Source organism: Xenopus laevis, chromosome 6S, assembly GCF_017654675.1.
Source record: "Xenopus laevis strain J_2021 chromosome 6S, Xenopus_laevis_v10.1, whole genome shotgun sequence".
Classification (NCBI taxonomy): Eukaryota; Metazoa; Chordata; class Amphibia; order Anura; family Pipidae; genus Xenopus; species Xenopus laevis.
The window spans coordinates 59,558,950-59,581,296 of record NC_054382.1 but is presented as its reverse complement, the minus strand read 5'-3'; the positions used below and the strand labels follow the sequence as shown (position 1 = coordinate 59,581,296).

The window sequence follows — 22,347 nt, the reverse complement described above, 5'->3', positions numbered from 1 at the left end:
TGCTATATAAATAGCCCAGGAAAAATCTCTTAACAGATCTTTTAAGTTGGCCATCTACCATGTGGATGCTTAAAAACAACATCCTACACTGGTGTCTACAAATACTCCTGAGGAAATACTGTACACTTCACTCTACGGAGTAACCTTTAAAACATCCCCTTTAATTTTGACAGGTTTATCAGGAGGAACAACTGATTGTGTTTAATGCAATTATTAGCTTTATTTGGTGGTTCAGATTTCTATTTTTACCATTGTCTTTAATGGCACAGGCAAGACAGCCTAACATCAAATGGAGAAATCACCTGATCTGGTAGAGTTTCCTGATTAAAAAACACAGCATTATTTGCTGGAGAAGTTGTTTGAAGCTCTGTGATGTTACTTGTTTAGTGACATCAAAAGTCTGAATCACGGCATGTTATACTGAGTAAACAGATGTATCTTTTTTTTTTGCTCAAATTGGGTTTTATTAAAATAAATAAAAAGTAATACAGACATGCATGCATGTATTCATACAATTTGTGGTAAAATGCTTTGGTAAAACAAAAGGGAGTTTGTTACCTGTTTACATGGTTAAAAATTCCATAACATTTGACACTGGGTTATGCTAGACAAAGGGGCTGTAGGGTTTACCATAGTGTTTCCTCTTAACTGCTTAGCTGCCACCCGGGGAGGAGGGGACAGTGCCATTGAGACTTCCAGTCCAGCAGTGCCAGATTTGTATATATTTCAAGATTTGCCCTTTTTTGCCGCTACCTCATCCATAGCTGTGGTACATTCGTGGAATGATGGTGGGGAGATGTCCTTCCAATGAAGGGTAGCCTTCTGGCCTGAAATAATGCTTTTGCAATAAAAGTTGTGGTGTATTTGTCCAAGCTGTTGTCCAGGTCTAGTAACAGGAGACAGGCTCTGGCATTACATGGGCTCCTCCCCGGGATGGCATTAGATAACCAGGAATATATCTCCTCCCAATAGTTCTGGAGTTTTTCACAGCTCCACAGGGTATGAACCAAGTTAGCTACCTCAACATTGCATCTTTGGCACAGGGGGGATTGTAGGGCTTTCATTGCATGGAGTCTTTGGCCCGTGCAATAAGCCCTATTTATCAGGTATAATTGTAGTAACTTGTGTCTTTGGGAGATAGAGACTAACATGGGTGTAGTAAGAATCTGTTCCCACTGGTTGTCTGCAATTGGACTTATGTCCCTCTCCCAAGCAGCCCTAGCGGGTACCTTACGCTCAGTGTGCGTTGCTTTGTGAAGTTGCCTATAGATCAGTGAAAGTTTACCTTCCTGGCTAGGGCTCATCAGCATGTCTATAATAGAAGAGTTAGTGAGGGTAATAGTGAGGTTTTTTTCTGGGATTGTTTAGTCAGGACTTAGACAACCAGTGGTAGTACTGTGTACATTGCTTGGGGACTAACCCTTACGTGTACTGTACAAGGTCTAGGGGGAGGATATACTCACGGCTGGTGTATGGCGGGCACTCAACGTGCTTGGCCTGCTGGTATTCCTCTTGCATTCAGCCCTTTGTGGAGATCTTGTGGGGGGATAGGAAAAAATATGAACATGTACAGCACTTCGTAGACCATTCCTGCCGATTAGAGCCTGTTCTTGCCGCTTGGAAACCAGCCAGTTGCTTTTGGACCTCCATGGAGTAATCCGCATAGATAGATACTGTATGTTTGATGCTTGGTATTTCAGCTGACCCATTGCTCTGGCTAACGACAGGATCTTGTCGCAGTCCCGGGCATTCAGCAGCTTGGCAATCAGCGATCTTGGGGGGCACCTGGCGGGGCTTGCCTCAATGGTAAATGTGTTGGGAGAGTTGACTCAGGGAACCTCACAAACCTCAAGCTGTTACGTCAAAGTTGGTTCTCCGAATCGTCCGACTTATGCTGGCAGTCTGTGAGCAGCTTGCGTACCTCCCGGTACTGTTCCGGTATGTCACGGCAGGCTACTCACATGGGCTTCCACCTCAGTAGTTTTTGTAAGTCGCCTTTAATTAAAGATAAGTCGACACGGAATCCTCGGTCTTGGATTGTATCAGGGTTATGCAGGAGGTATTGGCTGCTCGTATCTCCGCCATCACGACGTGCAGTGTGGGGTCTGCTGGTAGTGTAGCTGGATCTTGCACTTGTGAGCTTAGCGCCGGAGGCTCGGTATCTTCCGTGGCTGCAGGCAGGCTGGGATTATTCTCTGCATGGTCTGAGGAGCTGCCATCTTTGGAGGCTTCCCGGGCAAATTTTTCCAACCGGGGCGCTGCTTCTGGTGCTCACTTTTGTGCTCTGGGGTGCCCCATTAGATGTCTCTGGGGTAGGGGTCACCAATCGGGTCTTTCCGATTGCAGATATATCAGGATATTTGTGGGTTTTTTTGGCGGACCACCTGAAAGTGTGTGCGTTCACATCAGTGGTCAGACCACAAAAAAAAAACTTCTCTACAGCACACAATTTACTTTTGAGGTCAGTAAGGATAGGAGTCTCACAGGCAGTATGTACATGATTGTTTGGCATCATATGAATCATATTAATATCTCCCAAGGCTTGTTTATATCAAAGGAACAATTCACAGAAGGGTCAGCTATCACTAAAATAAATATTACAGCTACGAATAAAAAAGAAGTAAAGTAAATGAGCAGACTAGCATAAATTATTATTTGCAAGGCCTAATTTCTGTTTGGCCCTAGGCACTGCACAGTGACTGTGCCCTATTTCACTAATCAGCTCAATACAGTCTACATATAAGCCAATTGTGAAAGATGGGGGGACCCATCTGTACTTTTGGATTTTGCTGTAAGTCTGGCTGGGGAATTTTTTCTAATTCATTTCCCATAGCCACTCAAAGAAGTGGCTGCCATTTTATGTGGATGCGCATGTGTGAATATAACCTGATTATTTGCAGGATTTACCAGCAAAGGTAAGCAGGGAATGCATGACCATGCTCTATAGAAGGCATGCACCCAGAAGCAGCATGACGCTCAACTGAAAGGCCTCTGCAAAGGCACAACATAACCCAGAGTTCTGCTTTTCTAGCCCGCTGCTTTTCACACTGAGTCCGCGGCAGTGACGTAATCAAAATATGGCAGCTACAGACCTGCGCATCTGGATCAGAGAACTGAAATTTCATTTTGAGAAAGAACATAAATGGAATGTCATGGCAGTCCACTAAATAATCCAGAACCCACCCCAACACACAAAAGCCCAATGGCAGGGATGCAAACCTTGTAAAACAAACTTTGCAATTGTTCTGTGACACAGGAAGCAGGACTTGACACTTCCAGGGAGCACAATCCAAAGAAGTGGCTAATATTTATGCAGCAAGGGACTATTATGTTGGAGTTGATTTCTTAGCAGAGGGGCAGAAACACTCTAGTTAAGGATCCCTGCTGGGATGTTAGGAAAAAGTAACATTAGCTAGAAAGTACATTTAGCAGGGAGGGTTCATAATGCATTTCAACAACATGGGGCAGATTTATTAAAGGTCGAATTGAAAAATCTAATATTAGATTTTTTTTTATTGTCAAAACTATGCAATTCAAATTGTGAATGATCCAAACTCGATTTGCGTTTTAATTCGAATTTCGAGATTTATCATACTCTGGCCCTTTAAGAATTGGAATTCAACTATTTGCCACCTAAAACCTATCGAGTTCACATTTAAATCAATGGGAGATGTCCAGGGATCAACTTGGACATGTTAGTAGCCTTCCTCACATTCAGGAGAAAAAACTTGAATTGAGTTTAGTCGAATTCAATTCAAGTTTTCGAGTTGGTAAAATTCATAAGAGTTTTAGATATTCTATTTTTTTTAATAAATTACGCCCAGTCGAAGTTCAAGTATATTCTAATTTAATACAGTTTTAAAAAACTCACATGAATTCGAACTTTGACCTTTAATAAATATGCCTCCATGTGTTACCTTTTCAATTGTTCAAAACCAAATGGTGATGTCACCCAGGTGGGGCGTTTTGAGGACATAGCGTGGTGTTACGCAGCAAATGAGCAAGGATTTCATTCAGCAAAAGTGACTGAAGGCTGCAAAATCAAGGATATAGTCCAGTTTTCTTGTTCAAGCCAGACAGCTGGCAGATCTATCTACTACAATCTGCTTAAGGGTAGGACTACATGGACGTTTTTGGTGAGACCTGATGCGCTGTGATAAAACGCCTGCAACAGAAATAAGATAAGCACGTCTGCATCTGACAGTCGTGTCGCGTTGGATCAACGCTGCGACTTCATCTGACATTTCTATCTCTTACCTTATTTATGTTGCATGCGACTTGTCGCAGGTGTTTTGTCGCAGCGCGTCGGATCTCACCGAAAACGTCCATGTAGTCCTACCTTTAGGCTACAGTCACGCACGTCTGTTTTTCGGCCTGTGTTTAAACGCAGGCCAAGAAGCAATCAATACACTTTGGCTTAGCCCAAATAAAAGGCACTGCACCTGTATGCAGATTTTTGTGGATGACAAGCTGTGTAACTTGTGGCTACTAAAGCAAAAAGTCTTTTTTTTTTTTTGTTTTTCACAAAATAGTAAATTAAAAAATAAACAATAACATACATAATTAGTAGCTCTTTCAAATTCTATCAACCTTTTAAATGCCACAGAACACACTGGGAAGTGAAGGAGAGGCTTTCAAAGCTGCTCCTTCGCTCCATGCTCATTCCCCCGCCCCTAGGCAACGAGCAGGAGGGGGAAACTAGCGTGCCTTGGGCGCGATTGCACAGGGGCCCCATAGGCAGCAGCATGCACATGCTGACCACGTGCCTGCTGCTGCAGCCAATTCCTGGACCCCCCCACAAGCCCCCCTTACCGGATCAGCGCCAAGATGGACTTCTCATCATTGTGAGACCCTCCTGCCTCTTCTGCAACCTACTTCAGCCAGCCTTCACCCAGGTTAGTGTAACACACACAAATACACAAACACGCACATACATTTACACACATACATTTTTGGGGGATCAGGGGGGTTTCACACATACACAACATTCATACATACTTTTATTGCCATTGTGAATAGTGTATTCGCTAACTGCACTGTGCAATACCTTTTGTACGTTATTCCGATGATTATATACAATTTTTGGTGATTTTGCTGCTTTTTTAGTAATTTTGTTTCATTTTCAGTGCTGTATAGGTTTTGTTCACTTGTTTCTGTCCTTAAAATATATTTGTTCAAGCCGACAGATTTAAATTGTGTTTCTGACTGTTGACTACATAATTAAAAAAAAAAAAGCATAGATTTTAGCGATTTTATTGTATTTCGCATTGTTGTTGGTTACTTGGTTTTGTTTATGGAAATTTTATCTGCTGTAAATCCATTTGGGCCTCTGTATGTTGCATAGTTTGGTAAATGTATGCATATGGGGCATCAAACTGTTCAGTAGACCCTTGAAGTTCATAATTAGGGTGCTTTATGCTGGTACGTTAATGAAATGTGAGGTGTGAGGTGAGGGTAAAATGCAAACTTTGTGACAACTTTCAGACATTTCATAAAAAGCTTTAGGTTTAGCATAGCTTAGAAGTTTTGTAGTTTGCAGTAGAAAGACGTATTTACCTGTTTTAGATTCGTCAGAATGTGAACTTTTGGAAAATATATGGTTTTCTAGGGTCTTCATACGTTTAGGGGGTCTTATGGTGCATAATACTTATATCGAGTGCTTATATTGTAACAGCCAGAGTTTCATACGTCAAAATTCGCATTCACTACTTTCATTTGGGGGTCTCTGTACATCACATTGTTTGGCATATCTATACATATTGGGCATCAATCTGTTCAGTAGAACCCTGGTCTTTATATTTAGGATGCTTTATGCTAGTAGGTTACGAAATGTGGTGTATATAATGGGGTAAAAAGCAAGCTTTGTGACGATATTCAAAAGTTTCATAAAAAGCGTTACGTTTAGCACAGCTTTGCAGTTTGGTAGTTTGCAGTAGAAAGACATATGTACCCGTTTTTGATTCAGCAGAATGTGTACTTTAGGAGAATATATTGTTTTTTAGGGTCTCCATACTGTTAGGTGGTCTTATGGCCCATAACACACATACCAGGTACTTATATTATAGCAGCCAGGGTGTCATACATGAAAATTCATATAGACTACTTTCATTTGGGGGTCTCTGTATGCCACATAGTTTGCTATATTTATACATATTTCGCATCAACCTGTTCAGCAGACCCCTGCTGTTCATATTTAGGATGCTTTATATGCTGGTATGTTACGAGATGTGGGGTATATAATGGGTAAAATGCAAGCTGTGTGACAATTTTCAGAAATTACATAAAAACCAAAAATGTTACCTTAGTATTGGCTGCTATACCTCAAAAATTCACAGCTTTAAAAACATATTATGCTCAGGCATACTTTTAATATACTGTCACTGTCCCAAAACATACAATAGGAATTCATTTGCAGCTCTATGTACAAATAATACTTCCCATTAAATATCAAGAGAAGGATACAAACCTTTATTGTCTGCTGCAATGAAACCAAGGATGTTCTCATGGCGCAACATGACTGTTTGATATATTTCTGCCTCACGGAACCAGGAACGCTCTTCTCTTGAAGAAAATATTTTTACTGCTACTTCCTCTCCCCTCCACTTTCCACGCCACACTTCACCAAATCGACCCTTTCCAATGCTTTCTTGTAAAACAATTGTTCTTGCAATTGTTCTTTGCACAAGTAAAGGTAGACCTGAAAAACCAAAATCAAATAAAAGTCATACCAGTACAATAACCACATTTTTGGGTAGTTAAAAATATGCTTCTGAACAATATACAGTTAGGTACACAAATACTTAGACAGAGACACGTTTCGCCACTGGCAAATAAATTTGCGAAGTTAGACGCCGGCAACAATAAATGGACACCCACTGACACAAAATTTTCGCCATTTTGGCAAATTATGCGGGAAATTTGCAACATTCGTGGCAAAGCGAAACGGGACCAATTTACCCATCACTAATCAGGTGCAGTTGAACTGCAGACTTTCATCTTTAATTCAGTGGCTTGAACTAAAAGATTGCATAAAAACGTGAGGAACAAAAGCCTTTATCACTTCATTTTTAGGAGCACAAAAGTAATTGGACAAATTAAAATACTGAAAATAAAATGTTAATTTCTAATACTTAGTTGAAAACCCTTTGCTGGCAATGACAGCCTGAAGTCTTGAACATTACCAGATTCTGGGTTTCCTCCTTTTTAATGCTCTGCCAGGCCTTTACTGCAGTGGCTTTCAGTTGCCGTTTGTTTGTGGGCCTTTCTGTCAGAAGTTTAGTCTTCAACATGTGAAATGCATGCTCAATTGAGTTCAGATCAGGTGACTCACTTGGCCATTAAAGAATATTCCACTTATTTGCTTTAATAAACTCCTGGGTTGCGTTGACTGTATGTTTTGTGTCATTGTCCATCTGTATTATGAAATGCCTCCCAATCAATTTGACTGCATTTAGCTGGATTTGAGCAGACAGTATGTCTCTGAACACCTCAGAATTAATTTGGCTGCTTCTGTCCTGTGTCACATCATGGATAAACACCAATGGCAGCCATGCACGCCCAAGCCATCACACTGCCTCTGCAGTGTTTTATAGAGATGTGGTATGCTTTGGATCATGAGCTGTTCCACACCTTCTCTATACTTTTTTTTTTTTGCCATCATTCTGGTCATCTGTCCAAAAAATGTTTTTGCAGAACTGTGCTGGCTTTATTAGATGATTTTTTTTTAGCGAAGTCCAATCTAGCCTTTCTATTCTTGATGCTTATGAGTGGCTTGCACCTTGCAGTGCACCCTCTGTATTTACTTTCATGCAGACTTCTCTTTATGGTAGACTTGAATATCGATATGCCTACCTCCTGGAGAGTGTTGTTCACTTGTTTGGCTGTTGTGAAGGGGTTTCTCTTCACCATGGAAATGATTCTGCAATCATCCACCACTGTTGTCTTCCGTGGACGTACAGGTCTTTTTGGTTGCTGAGTTCACCAGTGCTTTCTTTCTTTCTCAGGATGTACCAAGCTGTAGATTTTGTCACTCCTAATATTGTAGCAATTTCTTGGAGGTTTTTTTTTTCTGTTTTTGCATCTTAAGGATGGCTTGTTTCACCTGCATGGCGAGCACCTTTGACCGCATGTTGTCTGTTCACAGAAAATTCTTCCACATACAAGCACCCCCCTCAAATCCAGGGCTTTTATCTGTGATAATGACATAAAGAAGGAATTGCCCACACCTGCCTATGAAATAGCCTTTGAGTCAATTGTCCAATTGCTTTTGAGCCCCTGAAATTAAGTGATTTCTCCTCACGTTTATGCAATCTTTTTGTTCAACCCAATGAATTAAAGCTGAAAGTCTGCAGATCAACTGCATCTGAGTTATTTAGTTTAAAAGTCATTGTGGTAATGTACAGAACCAAAATTAGAAAAAAAGTTGTCTGTCCAAATATTTATGGACCTAACTGTACCTCTACCTGTATTTAGCATTGTACATAAGGAAAGCCAGAGCAAAAAAAAAAAAAAACAAACACTATGGCTTGAAAAAAGGATTGAGATTAATAAGAAAAGCATGCATTTAAAGGAAAACTATACCCCCAAAATGAACACTTAAGCAACAGATACTGTAGTTTACATCATATTAAGTGGCATATTAAAGAATAAAGTAAATAAAGAATAAAATAAAGTAAATCTTGCCCTTTTACATCTCTTGCCTTGAGCCATCATTTGGTGATGGTCTCTGTGCCCTCTCAGAGATCACCTGACCAGAAATACTACAACTGTAACTGGAAGAAGTGTTGAAGCAAAAGACAGAACTCTGTCTGTTAATTGACTCATGTGACCTAACAAATATGGTTTGTTGGTATGTTTGTGTGCACAGTGAATCGTACAATCCCAGGGGGTGGCCCTTATTTTTAAAATGGCAATTTTCTATTTATGGTTACCCAACGGCACATGCTTCTAGAAAAGTATATTATTATGAAAATGGTTTATTTACATGAAGCAGGGTTTTACATATGAGCTGTTTTATGCAATATCTTTTTATAGAGACCTACATTGTTTGGGGGGGTATAGTTTTCTTTTAAGTAATTCAAGTTAGCTCAGGGTCAGAGGAAACTTTTCTTAGGTACGCAAATGCCAATGGTGCATGCAAAAATGCAAACAGGAAAGATAAAATTGATTAAAGCTAAACAAATCCCAAATTTATTTTTAAATATATCAGTTAAAAAAACAAACAACCCCAAATAACCAGAGAGTATCTCCCCCTCAGTAATTTGCCTTTGTTCATTTTCTTTTCATGTAGGAGTCACAGTCTGATTAGATTTTTATTGACAGGTAAGTCTAATACATCTTTGGGGAGGGGGGAATCCCTTTTCCTAGATAATGTGATGGAGCCAATTGAAATAACCAACAACAAAACTACTGACTGGAACACATCCTGCGTGTAGAGAAACAGGATTTTTGTCAGAGTTTTGTTAACATGATTTCAAATACATCTTCTAGGGCGAAGTAGTAACCCCCACCCTAATTAGATCTGTCTATCAAAATCTAACTCAACTCCAGTATGAAAAGGCAGATGCGGAGAGGAAGATGTGAGGAACAATTGGATTATTTGAATAATAGTCAATCATTTTTAATGGATTACAATTGTAAAGTTTTTTTTTTATAGTGAGATGAAGCTTATCTTACATTTTTATTTTTGCAATAGTTCCCCTTTAAATGAAGACATCCTTTTTAATGGGATTCAGTCATGATTTTCACTGTGTAGCTTTTATTACAGTTATGGGATCCCTCATCTGGAAAACGATTATCCAAAATGGTGATCCACGATACAGAAAGATCCCTTATTCGGAAAACCCATCGAAGTCTAGTAAGACCCACCTTGGCTACATATTGTGGCCATGATTTGAAGCCTATGTGAACAGGTCTGTATACTTATTGTTTGATGTCTCCAACTTGATTCATATGTCAGAGACCATTTAGATGTGTGAAGTTACAATCGGCATCATCATACCCAGGGTCTTGGTTTGCATAATGTGGTGTGGAGGATTTTACTTATCTATCCCACACCAATTAGAAATAAGGTACTAAATAGTAATCTACAGGTAAATTGACTTTTGAATTTATTTTGACTTTGCTGACAGTTCCTCTGTGTGAGGAGGAACTGCTAACACTTATAGGCTTATTTATCAAAAATCTAATTTGTAAGGTTTGTAAAGTTTGTTCTACTTCGATTAAATGCACAATTTTTAAAAAAACTCGAATGTTTGCTTATTTATGAGAAAATACGAATGTAAAAAATTTAAAAAACATGAATACCTAAAATTTTACGAGCATATAAAAAAACTCAAATTTGTGAGTTTACAAACTCGAAAAAAATTACTTGAATTTTGCCTAAGATAATGCCCATTAAATTCTACATGACTGCACTAGCTTTCAGATTTTTTATTTTCATGTTTTCAATTTTTTTTGCTTAATAAATACCAGACATCAGAGTTTTTGAAAAAATAATTTGAATTTGTTCGAGTTTTTGCGCAAAAAATTTAAATTGTGGCAAAAATGTAAATTCAAACCTTTACAGTCTTTACAAACTAACTAAATGGTTTAGCGAAAAATGACAGCCATACAATCCTCAAAAAAAATGCCAGAAGAGGGTACTCCTGAGTGATAGGGAACAACTGCTGCGGCCTCGAGACCAGGGTACAGAAAGACTTCAAGATTTAAGGTTGGTTACTAAAGGGATCCTGTCATCGGAAAACATGTTTTTTTTTCCAAAATGCAACAGTTAATAGTGCTACTCCAGCAGACTTCTGCACTGTAATCAATTTTTCAAAAGAGCAAACAGATTTTTTTATATTCAATTTTGAAATCTGACATGGGGCTAGACATTTTGTCGATTTCACAGCTGCCGCTGGTCGTGACTTGTGCCTGCACTTTAGGAGAGAAATGCTTTCTGGCAGGCTGCTGTTTTTCCTTCTCAATGTAAGTGAAGGAGTCTCACTGGACATGGGTTTTTACTATTGAGTGTTGTTCTTAGATCTACCAGGCAGCTGTTATTTTGTGTTAGGGAGCTGTTATCTGGTTACCTTCCCATTGTTCTTTTGTTTGGCTGGGGGGGGAAGGGAGGGAGGTGATATCACTCCAACTTGCAGTACAGCAGTGTAAGTGATTAAAGTTTATCAGAGCACAAGTCACATGACTTGGGGCAGCTGGGAAATTGACAATATGTCTAGCCCCATGTCAGATTTCAAAATTGAATATAAAAAAATTGTATCTGTTTGCTCTTTTGAGAAATGGTGCAAAATTCTGCTGGAGCAGCACTATTAACTAATTCATTTTGAATTTTTTTTTCCCATGACCTCAAAACTTTTTTCCCTTTAACTTCAAAAGCTAGTAGCAAAGGATAAATATGATGGAGAAAATTAGGTAGTTTTAACCTTTGATTTTTCCTTACAGAAATGGCTTTCATCATACACATTGCATTATTACAGGATGATACTGTATATTGGGGATTGGCTAATTTCATTGAAGAGAGTATTACATTTTAAATGGGTTTTTCACCTTTGAGTTAACTTTTAGTATTAAGTAGAGAGTGGTATTCTGAGACAATTTACAATAGTTTTTCATTTTTTATTATTTGTGGTTTTTTATTTATTTAGCTTTTTATTCAGCAAATCTCCAGATTGCAGTTTTCTCACAGTCTGGTTGCTAGTGTCCCAATTACCATAGCAACCATGCATTGATTTGAATAAGAGACTGGAATATGAATAGGAGAGTCCTGAATAGAAATATGAGTAATAAAAGTAGCAATATCTATAAATGTGTAGCCTTACAGAGCATTTGTTGTTAGGTGGGGTCAGTGACCCCCATTTGAAAGCTGGAAAGCTTGAGAAGAAGGCAAATAATTAAAAAACTATAACATATAAATAATGAAGGCCAACGGAAAAGGTGCTTAGAATTAGTCATTCTATAACATACAGTCATATGAAAAAGTTTGGTAACCCCTCTCAGCCTGCATAATAAATGACCAAAAAAAGATAACAGTGGTATGTCTTTCATTTCCCAGGAACACCCGAGTACTGGTGTGTTTTCTGAACAAAGGTTTTTACTGAAGCAGTATTCAGTTGTATGAAATTAAATCAAATCTGAAAAACTGGCTCAGCAAAAATTTGGGTCCCCTTGTAATTTTGCTAATTTGAATGCACGTAACTGCTCAATATGGATTACTGGCAACACCAAATTAGTTGGATTAGCTCGTTAAGCATTGAACTTAATAGACATGTGTGTCGAATCATGAGAAAAAGTATTTAAGGTGGCCAATTGCAAGTTGTGGTTCTGTTTGCTTCTCTTCTGTAGAGTGACAGCATGCGAGCCTCAAAGCAACTCTCAAAAGATCTGAAAACAAAAACTGTTCAGTATCATGGTTTAGGCGGGGAAGGCTACAAAAAGCTATCTCAGAGGTTTAAACTGCCAGTTTCAACTGTAAGGAATGTAATCAGGAAATGGAAGGCCACAGAACAGTTGCTATAAAACCCAGGTCTAGCAGACCAAGAAAAATACAGACAACCCAAAGATCACCTCCAAAGACCTGCAAGGACATCTTGCTGCCAAAGGTGTATCTGTACATTGTTCTACAATTCAGCTCAATTTGCACAAAGGAAATCGGTATGGCAGGGTGATGAGAAATAAGCCCTTTCTGAAGTCACACCTTATAGAATAGCTTGTTGTATGCAAAAGGCCCCAGGACTAGTCCCTGGATCAACTTGTAGTATGAGCTATCTTACATAACCCTGTATTCCCTAACTAGCTAAAAAGTCATCTAACCCCTTCTTAAACTACCTAATGTATCAGCCAATACAATTAATTCAGGGAGAGAATTCCACATCTTCACAGCTCGCATTGTAAAAAAAACCCCTTCCGAATATTTAGGCGGAACCTCTTTTCTTCGGAATGGGTGACCTTGCGTCAGCTGTAAAGACCTACTTCTCCAGTGTGAACATCCCCAATTTGGCCAGTCTTTCTTTATAGCTAAGATTTTCCATACCTTTTACCAGCTTAGTTGCCCTTCTCTGTACCCTCTCTAATACAATAATGTCCTGTTTGAGTGATGGAGACCAAAACTGTATGGCATATTCTAGATGGGGCCTTACCAGTGCTCTAGAAAGTGGAAGAAAAACCGCTTCCTGCCGTGAATCAATGCCCCCTTTAATACAGCTCAAGACCATATTAGCCCTTGATGCTGCTGACTGGCATTGCTTTCTAAAGCCAAATGTATCCTCTACAAGGACTCCAAGGTCCTTTTCCATAATGGATTTGCCTAGTGCAGTCCCATTAAGTGTATCAGTGGCTTGGATATTTTTACATCCCAGGTGCATGACTTTACATTTATCAACATTGAATATCATTTGCCACTTAGCTGCCCAGATTGCCAGTTTGTCAAGATCCTGTTGCAAGGATGCCACATCCTGGATGGAATTAAAGGAGAAGGAAAGCTACCAAAGCCGTTTATTGCCAATAGATTAGCCACAATAGTGCAAGCTATAACACTATATTTATTCTGCAGAATACTTTACCATACTCGAGTAAACAGCTCTAGGAGCTCTCACTGTTTGTTCATGATAGCAGCTGCCATATTAACTCGGTGTGACATCACTTCCTGCCCGAGTCTTTCCCTGCTCACTCATAGCTCTGGGCTCAAATTACAGCAGGGAGGGGAGGAGGGAGGGGGAGAGGAGCAAACTGAGCATGCTCAAGCCCAAGCCCTGGTGGTTTAAAGGAGAAAGAAAGGTTAAAACTAAGTAAGCCTTATCAGAAAGGTCCATCTAAATATACCAGTAAACCCCCAAAGTAGAGCTGCTCCGAGTCCCCTGTCAAAAGAAACACTGCATTTCTTTCCTTCTATTATGTACACATGGGCTTCTGTATCAGACTTACTGCCTTCAGCTTAAACCTCATTGCCCTGGGCAAGAGCATGCTCAGTTTGCTTGTCTTCCCCCCCCCCCCCCCCTTCTCTACTGTAATCTGAGCCCAGAGCAGGGAGAGACTCAGGCAGGAAGTGATGTCACACCATGTTAATCCTGCAGCTCCTATCCTAAACAAACAGAGAGTTTCTAGAGATTTTTACTCAGGTATGGTAAAACATTCTACAGAATAAATATAGCATTCTAGCTTGCACTATTGCAGCTAATCTATTGGCAATAAAATGCCTCCGTAGCTTTCCTTCTCCTTTAAGGTGAACACAGGAAGTCTGATACAGAAGTCCATGTGTACACAATAGAATGAAAGAAATGCTGTGTTTCTTTTGATAGAGGACTCAGAGCAGCATTACTTTGAGGGTTTATTGGTGTATTTATATAGACCTTTCTTATAAAGCTAACTTAATTTTAGCCTTTCCTTCTGCTTTAATTGGGCTGGATAGTTTTGTGTCATCTGCAAACACTGATACATCACTTACAGTACCCTCTCCTAAGTCATTAATAAACAAGTTAAATAAAAGTGGACCGAGTACCAAGCCCTGAGGTATCCCACTAAGAACCTTACTCCAAGTAGAGAATGTACCATTAACAACCACCCTCTGTACCCGATCCTGTAGCCAGTTTCCTATCCATGTGCAAACGACTTAATTAAGCTCAACAGACTTTAGTTTAGAAAGCAGTCGTTTGTGGGGCACGGTATCAAACGCTTTGGAAAATTCCAAATAGATCACATCTGCTGCTCCCCCCCTACTGCCCAGCATCTTACTTACCTCATCATAAAAAGCAATCAAATTCGTCTGACATTACCTATCCTTCATAAAGCCATGCTGATTGCTGCTCATAATGCCATTCACTAGGACAAAATTTTGATTTTGAATGTGATCCCTTAACAAGCCAAATAATTTGCCCATCACGTCAAACTTACTGGCCTTTAATTGCTAGGCTGAGATCGTAATCCCTTTTTAAATATTATAATGACATCAGCTTTTCTCCAATCCATAGATACCATACCAGATGAAAGCAAAGAAAATCAGAAATAGGGGCTGGTCTAAAACTGAACTAAGCTCTCTTAGAACCCAGGGGTGTATGCCATCAGGCCCTGGAGCCTTGTTTACATTAATTTTTTATTAAGGCAACTTTTATTATGTTATAGAACCGACAATTCTAAGCAACTTTTCATTATTTATAGTTTTATAGTTATTTGCCTTTTTCTTCTGACTCTTTGCAGCTTCAAATGGGCATCGCCCGACTACCTTCTAAAAAAATGAATGCTCTGTAAGGCTACAAATGTATTGTTATTGATTTTATTGATCCTTCTATTCAGGCCCTCTCCTATTCATATTCCAGTCTCTTATTCAAATCTAGGGTAATTTGGACCCTAGTTACCAGATTTCTTAAGATGCAAATTGAAGAGCTGCTGAATAAAAAGCTAAATAATTCAAAAGCCTTCAATAATAATAAATGAAAACCAATTGCAAATTGTCTCAGAATATCACTCTACATCATATGAAAAGTTATCTCAAAGGTGAACAACCCCTTTAATAATTTCATTTATATTTGTTTCAGATCTGTGGCATCAAACTCTTTAATTGCCTCAGAATGTCGTTTCAGTGCACATCAGTCCAACTCGTTTCTCAGTCACTAAGTAATGAGCAGCATGGGGCAAAGAGTGGACAACGTGTGATCATCCCAATGTCCACAGATAATAGCAGACACATGTAAACCACATGTCTGCTGCCGTCTACACATCCTGCACCCTTCTCCTGTTCTGATGTCCCTTCGGCTTCCTCCTCCTGATTGTAAGCCTGCTTGTCTCATGTTAGTGTCATGCATACACAAACTTTTTAAACTAAAAAACACATTTAAAACACTGGTGTGTTTGGTTCAGAAACACTCCTATAGTTTATATAAATAAGCTGCTGCATAGCCATGGGGGCAGCCATTCAAGGCACATGTTACATAGCAGCTAACAGACGCATTCTGCAGAATACCACTGTATTTTATTACAGAGCTGATCTGTTATCTGCTAAGTAACCTGTGCATTTTCTCCTTTTTCAGTCTAAGGGTTAGTTCACATGAGGAGAATCGGGGAGATTGTCGCCTGCCGACTAATCGCCTCTTGTGCTAAAGCACACGTGGCCCTTCGTTTTCCGAAGTCGCCTCACGAGGAAACTTCAGGCGACTTCGGAAAACGAAGTGCCACGTGTGCTTAGCACAGGCGACTTTTCATTATACCGGATGTGAAGGCACGTGGAGACAGTTCGGGGAGATTGTCGCCCAGAAGAAGAGGCGATTAGTCGCCAGGCGACAAAATCTCCTGAATCTCCTTGTGTGAACTAACCCTAAATGGCTGCCCCATGGATACACAATAACCTATTCATATAAACTATAGTAGTTGTCTAAAGCAAACACATAGCTTTTACCAAAGCATTGCAACAGTACGTTATATTTTAATTACTTTAAAATGCTTTTCATTTTTGGTGTTACTGTTCCTTTAACTCCGAAAAAAAAAAAAAGTGGATCTACTATCTTAATACCAAACAGCCAAATAGGATCAACATGGAATTTGATGTTTCTTGTAATACTTGACCTCTATTACCAATTAGAATTAATTTTAGATTGCGATTTTAGCTATTCTCATAATTTTACACTAGAGTCTGCATAATGGAATATACATCTAATATTTTGTGTGTATGTATATTTGTAAAATGTTTTAAAAAACTGAACATAGAACATTTATGTAGTTAGAGACAACATTTTAATATATGTGGAATATTAGCAACTATTGTATCAACTAAATGTCCCAATTTAGAGCCCCCCCCTCCAGCGCTGCATTAAAAAGTGAAAAATGAAAATGCACATTTCAATATTAGAAAAATGATCACAAATAGAAAGTAAATGCAAAAAGTCTTCATTTCTGGTGAACTATCTGCAAAAAGTCTTCATTTCTGGTGAACTATCTGAAAACAACTAACTGCAAAAAAAGTGTTTGAAGGCGAACAACCCCTAGTAGAGTAACCCCAAGTACCCCAACCCCAAGTAAGATGCAAAACAATTTTGAAACTTCAGACGACTTCGGAAAATGAAGCGATACAGTGGGAAGGCATTTGGTGAGATTAGTTGCCTGCAGTAGAGATGATTTGTCACTTGGCGACTTATCTTCCCGTGTGCCACCACAATTAAGGCAATCAAACGTACCCTCTCTCTTGCTTGCTAGTAATGCTTGCACTCCCTTAGGTTTCTTTAAGTCTGTGGGGCACAATAAAGCTTTCAATGCTTTTCCTTGAGTAACTAAACAATGGCACATCGCTAACCAACTTTACCCAATGTTTTATCCTGGAGCACTATGGGCCAATATTTCCAGGGAAAGGGTACTTTTATTTGCCTTAATTTTGTGTGCTGCCCCTCCATTATAAAAGGAGACTCTGTTAACCATCCTTCACAAGGTTATGCCATTAGAGTAAAGGGTTTCTTTACTTGTGGTTTACCTAATAAAATGTCCTTGCGGTAAGGCCTATGTGGGAAAGACAAAACGTAAGGTAAAAGAAAGAATTAAAGAACACAAGGGCAATATTAGGAATTTTAAACCTAAAACGGCAACAGATACTTCGGTATCAAGGCTTTTGTTTTTTTTAAATGGGCCACAATTCAATGCAATTTAAATGGTTAGTATTTGAGCAAGTGAGATTACCACAGCGGGGTGGTGATATCGAATAAATAACTACTCCAAAGGGAGGCCTTTTGGATTAAAAAATTGAATACTCAAATACCAGAAGGTCTGAATGATACATAGAGATTAAATGTTTTCTATAATGTGAACATTGCCTTATATCTCTTTGTTTCCTTGCAGATTCTGGTGACTGCCATAGCCAGGAATAGAATGGAAGGGGTGCCTTCAAATAACAGGTATTCTAGGATAAGATTAGAAAAAATGACTGGCAGTCATATATATGTACATCTTGCATATTGTGTAAATGTTCCATTGTGTTTTTACCCAGGGTAGACCTGAAGGACAGTACCAGAGTAGAGTCCTGCAGCGGGTCGGGTACCTGCAAAAACCCGTGCAGGACTCTATACCAGAGTTCAAGTTAGATTTTGTTAATGTTTGATCTGGATATGCAACACATGTATGACACTTTCGTCTAAAGCTGGCCACACACTATAAGAGCCACTGGTTCGGCGACATCACCAAACAAGCAGATATTTACCTCATATGCCCACCAACGGCAGGGCTGAATGATTGAATTACAACGAGGAGCAATGGGCTCTGGCGGGTCGATCGACTGATATCGATGGGAAGGTTTCATTTTTAAATCGGGAAGACCCGTCGGAAGCCCCTATACACGGGCAGATAAGCTGCCGAATTGGTCTAAAGTGTATGGCCACATTAACAATGACTATTATTTACTTGGTATGATTTGGATGCACAGCTGTAACTAATTGAAGGGGAGGAGTTGGAGGAGGGTACAATGGCGGTGTTGGGTTATTTATCCTCACTTTTAAATTGAAACACTTACACTTGATAAAGGGTTTGACACCCGAAACATGTTGTGTAAATAAACACACTTTGCAGTAATTGCTGCTTGGGCTTGGTCCTTCCTTATGAATGTTATAGTTGTAATTTTCACTATTGTCTATTTTGTAGCTGTGACAAGTAGTTGCTGCTAGTAGCTCTGTGTGTCTTCACCCTTAGGGTGAAAATTATACTTTAATTCGAATAAATGTATTTTGTTAAATTGTTGCATAGGTATGCATCCCATTTACTCATGCACAATCCTGTGCTTTCAGAAACAATCAGCACAGTACAATGCAAGTTCTTTCAGCTCTTTTTTTCAATGTACTGTATGTACAATGTAAACTATAAAACAAAAAACCTTCCCCAGCCTTCAGGTAACCTGCTTTTTGGAAGAATGTGGTGGGGCTCTGTGGTGTCAGGACCCACCGACTCTCACTGTGTATAATGTATGTAGGATTTGAAGACATTAGAAGAAAAATCGCTGTATCATTACAGATATAAGACATATTATCCAGAATGCTCAGGACCTGGAGTTTTCCAGATAAGGGATATTTTCACATTTTGGATCTTTATACAATAAGTCAACTTAAAATGTAAACATTACATGAACCCAATAGGATTGTTTTGTCTTCATAAGGATTGATTATGTCTTAGTTTATATCATGTACAAGGTACTGTTTCTTTAGTACAGAGAAAAAGGAAATCAATTTTAAAAATGTGAATTATTTGATTAAAATAGAGTCTTTTGGAAATTGCCATTGCGTAACACTAAGCTTTCTGTTACGCAATGGGGTTTCTAGTTAACTGATCCCCTACCTGTATTAATATATATATATATATATATATATATATATATATATATATATATATATATATATATATATATATATATATATATATATATATATATATATATAGTCTCAGCATATACCGGCACTCACCATATAGCAAGTCATGTCCCGGGTGTTCCTCATTGTTAACCCCTAACAAATGGCTTTATTCAAATTTTCACAGAATCCCCCACATCTACGAACCATGTAGATGTGGGGGAATTTGTGAAAATTGAAATCAAAGAATCAGCCTGAAGATAATTGCATAGTGGGGTTCTTGTTCAAAAAAAAAAATCACAACTTTTATTAGCAGTATTAGCCACAAGGGCTGTGGCACACAAAACAGAGCAACTATAATGCCTTGGTACCACTCCTGCTAATATTAAAGGGGTTGTTCACCTTTAAATAAACTTTTATTATGATGCAGAGTGATATTTTGAGACAATTTGCAATTGTTTTTTTTATTATTTGTGTTTTTTAATTTATTTAGCTTTTTATTCAGCAGCTCTCCAGTTTGCAATTTCATCTGGTTTCTAGGGTCCAAAGTACCCTAGCAATCAAGTATTTATTTGAATGAGAGAATGGAGTATGAAAAGGAGAGAGACTAAATAGAAAGATGGGTTATTGAAACTAGCAAAAGTAGCTAGAAAGCGTCAGAAGAAGAAGACAAATAATTTAAAGACTAGATATTAAAAAAATTAAGACCAATTGAAAAGTTGCTTAGAATTGGTTAATTTTATAACATACTAAAAATATAACTTAAATGTGAGCCACCCCTTTAAATGAAAAGCACCTATACTTATTTAACATGTATAAAAGTTCCTTACCTGAGCCAGATCCTGAAGTTGTCATATCATAAATAAGATTTTTTAATGTTGTGCCCTCAGATATAAAAGGTCGATCTAACGAAGGATCTTCCTCATTAGGAACTCTATGATGAAGGACTGTGCGGTTATGACAAATATAAAGGGTCAACATCAGTAGAATGCAAACAAGGCAAACTGGGCCAGCTATAATAGCTGCCAACTCCACAGGCCCCAAGCCTTGGGTTGTCCTAGTTGGTGGTGAAGCTATTAAAAAAAAAAAAGAAACAAAATTAATTGTAATTTTGTTTGGGGGAGGGAGGCAGTTATCCACAACAACCAAAGAGTGTTTTAAATTTAAATCTATAACAAAAACTAACTAAAAGTTGAACTACTCCTTTGAACTGGAAAGAAGCATTTGCTTATCTTTTGTCCCATTAAAGGTATTATATGCCTGCATAATTCTAAATCCCAACTATATGACTTGATGGTAAAACTTATGTTCATATTCATACAGTGGTGCATACATAACATTGTAGGATGCGTTCAAGGCTTATCTCATTGGCTAGCTTGGGACTGAAATAAGTACATTTAAAAATAAGAGAATATGCTCAACAAAATCAACTAGAAAATAAATAGTATGGAACAGTATAGTTTAGTGTACGAAGTGTAATGAATATTTGTGTATCCCAAATGTAAAACCTTACATTTATCATATCAACGGAAACTAATCTGACACTCAGCAGCCCAGTCCACCAGTTTGTCCAAATCTTCCTGTAAGGATACCACATCCTGGATGGAAATTGATTTGCCTCATAATTTGGTGTCATCTACAAACACAGACTTATTGCTTAGAAAGTTGTCCCAAAAGTTATTAAGGGAGAAGGAAAGGTACCGAAGCAGTTTATTGTCAATAGATTAGCCACAATAGTGCAAGGTATAACACTATTTAATCTGTAGAATGCTTTACCATACCTGAATAAACAGCTCTATAAGCTTTCTCTGTTTGTTTAGGATAGCAGCTGCCATATTCACTTGGGGTGACATCACATCCGGTCTGAGTTTCCCTGCTCAGTCATAGCTCTGGGCTCAGATTACAGCAGGGAGGGGAGGAGGGAGGGGGAGATGAGCAAACTGAGCATTCTCAAGCCCTAGCCCTGGAAGTTTAAGATTAAAACAGGAAGTCTGATTGAGAAGTCCATATGTACACAATAGAAGGAAAGAAATGCTGTGTTTCTTTTGACAGAGGACTCAGTGCAGCATTACTTTGAGGGTTTACTGGTGTATTTATTTAGACCTTTCTGATAAAGCTTTCTTAATTATAGCCTTTCCTTCTCCTTTAATGAACAAATTAAACAAGAGGGCCCAATACAGAACCCTGGGAACACCACTAAAACCCTGGGGGAGCCAACATATATCTCTAACAAAAGAAACAGCACAGTGATGTGTCAGTAATTTTGATATGTTCCTTATAGTTACAGCATTGCATCAGCATCGCTTTGAATTTCTATTAGGTCAGTTATCCTTCACAAAACCATGCTGATAGTTTTCTTAGAATGCTATTCTCCAGAATAACAGAGTGTGCTAACTTAAACCTTCAAATAGCTTGCCCACAACCGATGTTAGGTACATTTTAGGTAACATATGTTCCAGTTACTTCTCATTCGGAGCCATAAATGCCAGCTCTCCTATTTTACCAGCCAAGATTCTAACATTTACCAAACCAACATTTGGTATACCCCTGAACACTGCAGGTCTCTAGAAGACTATATCACATAAATTGATGCGGAAGAGAGCAGATCTGCTTCTGCCTTCAAAAAGAAACAACACACACACACACACACACTGAAAGCAGAAGAGCCAGCATTCCTTATGCCCTTGGTCTAATGTAGCATGTGGATAATTATCGTTAGATAAGCCCGAGATACCCAGGAAATCTCCACTTTCAACATTTCACCTTTGATCTTAGTTGCTTGCCTATAAGAGTCATTTAGGCATTTAGAGCCCAGAACACTAAACACTTGCTCTTAAATAAATTTGTTACAATTTAAGATAAGCAAAGATACAAATGTAACTGTTTAAAGGGGTTGTTCGCCTTTAGATTAACTTTTAGTATGATATAGAGAATGATCGTCTAAGACAATTTGCAATTGGTTTTCATTTTTTATTATTTGTAGTTTTTGAGTTATTTAGCTTTTTATTCAGCAGCTCTCCAGTTTGCAATTTCAGCAATCTGG

The 22,347-nt window shown here is 38.7% G+C and overlaps 1 protein-coding gene across 1 annotated transcript in view; it reads right to left on the bottom strand.

The window, feature by feature from the left end:
• The window catches only part of tgfbr1.S (transforming growth factor beta receptor I S homeolog), an 80,689-nt gene that overhangs the window by 18,606 nt on the left and 39,736 nt on the right, over positions 1–22,347 (bottom strand). Inside the window, 2 exon segments of the mRNA NM_001090615.1 lie at positions 6,467–6,697; positions 20,135–20,377. Of these exon segments, the coding sequence (NP_001084084.1) occupies positions 6,467–6,697; positions 20,135–20,377 (474 nt within the window).